The sequence below is a fragment of the Pempheris klunzingeri genome, chromosome 14 (assembly GCF_042242105.1).
Source record: "Pempheris klunzingeri isolate RE-2024b chromosome 14, fPemKlu1.hap1, whole genome shotgun sequence".
Taxonomy (NCBI): domain Eukaryota; kingdom Metazoa; phylum Chordata; class Actinopteri; order Acropomatiformes; family Pempheridae; genus Pempheris; species Pempheris klunzingeri.
In genome coordinates, this window is record NC_092025.1 from 1,082,438 (window position 1) to 1,087,909 (window position 5,472).

Genomic DNA, 5,472 nt, shown 5'->3' on the forward strand with positions numbered 1-5,472 from the left:
CTCTCTCTCTCTCTCTCTCTCTCTCCCTCTCTCTCTCCTCTCCTGCCTGCCCGCCTTCTCTCTCTGCCCCCCCTCCCCTCTCCTTGCTCAACCTGCTTATCTGAACTGGGCAGGGCTCGATATACTCACAGCACAGGGGGAGGGCCTTGTCTGCTTTCAATCAATAACCTCTGGAATTCAGAAATACAAGTAGGTCCTGTCTCTGGCAGGCTGTACCACACTCTTGAGGGCGGGCTCCCAGGCACACTCGACGAAATCTCTATCTGCTCCTGGCATTCTCTGTCTGTTTCCGCAGGTCTGACTGTGTGTTGAGTCCATCACAATGGCCGATCACACTTCTCCAGATTACTTCAGCTGTTCCCTGTGTCTGAACCTTCTGAGGGACCCTGTGGCTATCCCATGTGGCCACAGTTTCTGTATGGACTGTATCAGTGGCTACTGGAATGAGGCTGACTACACAGGGATTTACATTTGTCCTCAGTGCAAGATCACATTTACCCAGAGGCCCGTGCTGCGGCCCAACGCCACTCTGAGCATGGTGGCTGAGAAGATCAAGAAGAGCGGTCTGACCCTCAACCTAAACACGTCCCAGGGCAACATCTACGCTGGACCAAGTGACGTCCCCTGCGACTTCTGCTCTGGGAAGAAATTAAAGGCTGTGAAGTCCTGTCTTAACTGTCTGGCGTCCTACTGCGAGAAACACCTGAAGCCACACTATGAATCGGCCACATTCAAAAGGCACAAGCTGGTGGATGAGCTGGGAAACCTGGACAGGAAGATCTGCCCGCAGCACCAGAAGTCCCTGGAGCTTTTCTGTCGAACAGACCAGATGTGTATCTGTGCTATCTGCACAGTCAGTGAACACAGGGGCCATGACATTGTCTCTGCTGAGGCAGAAAGGGGCGAAAAGCAGGTAAGAAATCCTCCTGTCTGTGTTTATGGGTCCGTTTAATAGAATTTATACCCAAGTGCACACCGACACACCTGTCAGAATGTCAGAAGAGTCACTTTTAACCAGCTTGTCAGAGAATTAAAGTGATTTCACGTCACAAAGACAAGCAGTGTATTTAGTTACATGAGATAAAGTACAAGCTGAAACTCTCTAGTATGTTTATCATATATACTTTTAGAAAGAGGAACCCCCTTTATACATTAGAAATATACAGTCTGTGGAGTATTTTAAGTGAAACCAATTGTGACAGATTGTTTTTCCCAACTTCTGCCTGTGCTCTAGAGCTGGTGGTTGTACTTTGACCCATTTCACCAACACTATCAGCTAAACTGGCGAGCGTTCACCGCCAAAACAAATCCGGCTCTCTGATTAGCTGTATGGAGTCTGGGGGAGTGTCTTATAGTTATCGCCTCTCAAAGCTACACTTCAGAGAATGTGGGGTTCCAGCTGTGGGATAGACACACAGAAACTGTACAGTTCCCTCTGCAGCCTTGGTTCCCACCTGTGGGAGTGGGTCTGTAATGATAGTGGAATGTCAGGGAGTCAAGGCCTCCAACACCTCATGATCAACCTATCGCAACGCTGTAACCACAGCAGTGCACATTTAAATGATTCACCAAACACGTGGCCGGTGAAACGATGTAGAGTAGATAAGAATGTCAACAGATGCACCGTTCAGAGCGATGGTAGTTTTTATGCACGAGTAATTTAGGAGCTGTTTTCATGACAGACGTTAATGTGGGCCAAAGATTTTTAGTGCATGATGAAGTGATAATTCAGCCTGCTGTTTTCTTTACAACACGGGGAGTCTGGTTTCTCTCATCCAAAGATTTACAACCTGACTCCCACACATCTCACTCCATCTCCCGCTCTCTCCCCTCCCCCTCTCATGTTCACACCCCCCCCCCTCCCTAGATTCCCCACATTCCTCAAGCTTATCTTGAAGAATGGGTTGGTGGGCTTGAGTAAAAGCTGAATTAGGAGCCCTCTATTCTGCATGTCAGCGCTGTGTGCACCTTGAAACATCTCTTTAAAAGTCAGCCAGCGGTAGATTCACATTCCTGACATGGCCAGAATTCCATTACAGATTTTTTTCCCCCTCTCCCTCTGAGATAAAAGCTTCCCGTATTAAGAAGATTCTTTGGGCAGAGTTTATTATACGTGCCGAAGGGCCTCCCCAGATATTCCTTGATGAGAAAGAATGTTTTTAGTGAACCAACAAATATGAGGCTTTATATTTCATATAATAAAACAGCGTGACATTCAGCTACGCCTTGTGAATTTGATTAAATGCAACTTTTGCATACTTGTGCAAAATAAATTAGAGGAAGGCAGCACAGCCTGTCAGCACAGGGGTGCACGCTTAACAGAACAATGACATAGCTGGCTGTGTAATGTTCCTTTATCCTGCAGAAACTGTTGGGAGTCTCTCAAGCTGAGATTAGACAGAAATGCCAGGAGAGGGTGAAGGAGCTGGAGGAGCTAAAGACTGCGGTGGATTCACTGAAGGTAAGTATCGTATATGATAATATGTTCTTTAATATCTTTCCACCAACCAAAAAAACATTTGTGAAATATGAATAAACCTGAAGCCACACTAAATGTCATAGACTTCCATGTGAAAACAAGAAAGACATCCCTATGAATATATATATAGGACGTGGACTGCAGCAGCACCACCTGTAGAACACTTACATCTTGAGTGCTCTGTCCAGAACTCGGCCCAGCGAGCCATGGTGGAGAGCCAGAAGATGTTCGAGGACATGATCCGCTCCATTGAGAGGATGAGGTCAGAGGTGACCAAGCTGATTGGTATCAACGAGAAGGCTGCTTTCAACCAGGCCGAGGCTTTGATCGAGCGGCTGGAACAGGAGATCGACGAACTGAAGAAAAAGGAGTCCGGCCTGAAGCAGCTGTACAGCACCGAGGACCACATCCACTTTCTGCAGGTAGAATAAAGCTTTGGTGCTTCTGTTGTAGAAGAAAGACATCTGGGGTTGTCATTAATGGTGTTGATTTTATGTATTACTTCACAATATTGTACATGGAAACTTGGACGGACAAAGATTGAACATTTAACATGAATATGTAACATGTATATTAGCTCTCATCATGACACCTGATTTTCTCCATCAGAACTTCAATTACCTCTGCACCCCCACTGATGACGGCTTCATCCCGAGAGTGACCGTGAACCCTGACTTCTCCTTCGGGGCTGTGAGGAAAGCTGTGGCTGAGATCAAGGACCGCCTTGAGGAGTTTGGCAGAGAGGAGCTGCTTAGGATCTCCAAGTCAGGTCAGGCTGTAGCAGCAGAAACACAACACTTCTACGTGATGGTTTAGAAAACAACCAAAACACCATTTGCTAAATATGCATGTGTTTTGTGTTGTAGTGAATGAGGTCCCAGTGTACACTACAGAAAATCGAACATTGGACAGAAGGAGCAGAGGTGAGCACTGTCACGTTCCCTCTAGTGATATAAGACTGCAGGAGGTTAATCATTATTTAGGTTGGTAAACCGGTAGGCCGCGATGTGTTGGAGGCAAACCACAATACAATTGCATCAAAGATTACTGAAAAGGAGCACAGTGACAAAGAATGAAAGGCATGTGTGGGTGTATGCAGTTCACAGTGACCTAACACAGTGTTTCTTCAGGTGTAGCCAAAGAAGTGACCGTGGATAACGCTCCTCCTCCAGAGCCGAAGAGCAGGGCAGATTTTGTGAAATGTAAGTATCTGGTGGTGTGTTTACCTAAAATATGACAATTGTCCACACAATTCAGTCACCAGATACATTTGATTCGTCTGCTCCAGACTTCTGCCAGCTGAAACTGGATCCGAGCACAGCCTACAAAGAGCTCTACATCTCTGAAAACAGCAGAAAAGTCATCCGCACCAGGGACCTGCAGCCCTACGGAGACACCCCGGACAGGTTCGACAGCTTCGCCCAGGTGCTGTGCCGGGAGGCCCTGTCCGGAGGCCGCTTCTACTGGGAGATCGAGTGGAGTGGGGAGTTCTCCATCGGAGTGGCCTACAGGAGCATCAGCCGGAAGGGCAAAGGCTCACTGTGTCTGCTGGGCTACAACGACAAATCCTGGAGTCTCCTCTGCTCCGACACGGGTTACTCTGCCTGGCACAACCGGGTGGACAAAGCCATCAGCGCCCCCCACTCCCCCAGGATAGGCGTGTACCTGGACTACACCGCGGGTGTGCTGGCATTTTATAGCATAGGCAACACCATGACCCTCCTGTACAGGTTTGAGACCACGTTTGTGGAGCCCGTCTATCCGGGCTTTGGAGTTGGAACCTCGGTCAAGATCTGCAATGTCAAGTGAAGATGATGTTTGAGGTCTCATTCAGAAAAAATCAGAAGATATCTTCCACGTGTTTCTCCTAATATACAGCCGTGCTTTTGGAATATATATTTTTGCAACCCTTTGAAACTGTACCAAACCACATTTATGTAGTTTTATTGCATATTTTTGTTCCTCTAAAATCTATATATCCTTTTTTAACTCACACATCACGTATTAAGTTTTGCATTGTGCCGTCAAATCACATTTTCATGATAGTTTTCTAAGACATTATTGAAACACACAGTTACTACATGACTGCACAAGTACAACATATAGAGAAGTATTACCCCTTTTAGCACCTAGTAATAACTGCAGGACTATATAATAACATGTCAGTATGTAATAAATGTCCATCTCAAATGTTATGTGTTCCCAGATCACATTTACACACCATTATTGCTTCATACAGGGTGAGATACATCTCCTGTAATGATGGAATTATGATGATGAATGTACCCTGAGATAAAATGTGAGATAGGTCATGACTTTGTTGGCCAATATTATTGCATAATTCATTGGAAACATATTGCACTCTTATGATCAGTATGATTAATACAGTAATGTTCATGTTGGTTTATTAACAGTTATTAATATGGTTTTCACCGTAGCCAGAAGGTCATTTCATTTTGTCATGTTTTCATATTATCTGTCAGTTTCTGAGTCTTTCATTTTGTTTCACTTGTACTAACACTTATTTAATTTCATGTATGTTTACTCGTATAATGGACGACCAGAGTATAATTGATATTGAGAGATGACTTGTTTTGTTACAAAATGGTTCATTGATAGTTCTAAATAAAGAGCTACATGAACGAACTGATCTTTGTGTTTTGTGATTCTTAATGTTTCTACATAAAAACAGAAGGACAAAAAGGGGTTTTGTGTCTCCTGTCACATTAAATATCTTAGTGGATTAGACACCACAGCTCTGTTTGATAAGGGTTTAAATGTTAAATGAGAAAGTAGAGCTACTTGTTTGATTTTTTATTGCTGCTGCGCTAACAAAACAACTTTCAAACGTATCTGCACTAACAGAAATATAGTTTGAAGCTTTGCTCGATTAAGGCATTTATCTGCTATCTGAACTATTGCTTTTAGAGTCACACATATCCGTGAGAAACCACACGGCCTGCTCTGAAACAAATGGCAGCGCTAACACAACT

The 5,472-nt window shown here is 44.7% G+C and overlaps 1 protein-coding gene across 1 annotated transcript; it reads left to right on the top strand.

Moving 5' to 3' along the window:
* The first annotated feature begins 204 nt into the window (after nucleotides 1-204).
* Nucleotides 205-5,106, top strand: ftr82 (finTRIM family, member 82). Its single transcript, XM_070843143.1, has 7 exons — nucleotides 205-913; nucleotides 2,366-2,461; nucleotides 2,668-2,901; nucleotides 3,089-3,248; nucleotides 3,346-3,402; nucleotides 3,610-3,681; nucleotides 3,768-5,106. Exons 1-7 carry the CDS (start codon nucleotides 323-325, stop codon nucleotides 4,286-4,288), a joined length of 1,731 nt encoding a protein of 576 aa, XP_070699244.1. The 5' UTR covers nucleotides 205-322; the 3' UTR covers nucleotides 4,289-5,106.
* Nucleotides 5,107-5,472: the final 366 nt, after the last annotated feature.

What these genes read in the sequence shown, in the direction of transcription:
- ftr82 (XM_070843143.1), top strand. Translation starts at nt 323, where the DNA reads ATGGCCGATCACACTTCTCCAGATTACTTCAGCTGTTCCCTGTGTCTG. An exon ending in GCTTAGGATCTCCAAGTCAG is followed by an intron (nt 3,249 to 3,345) that starts GTCAGGCTGTAG and finishes TTTGTGTTGTAG; the next exon opens with TGAATGAGGTCCCAGTGTAC. An exon ending in CAGGGCAGATTTTGTGAAAT is followed by an intron (nt 3,682 to 3,767) that starts GTAAGTATCTGG and finishes CGTCTGCTCCAG; the next exon opens with ACTTCTGCCAGCTGAAACTG.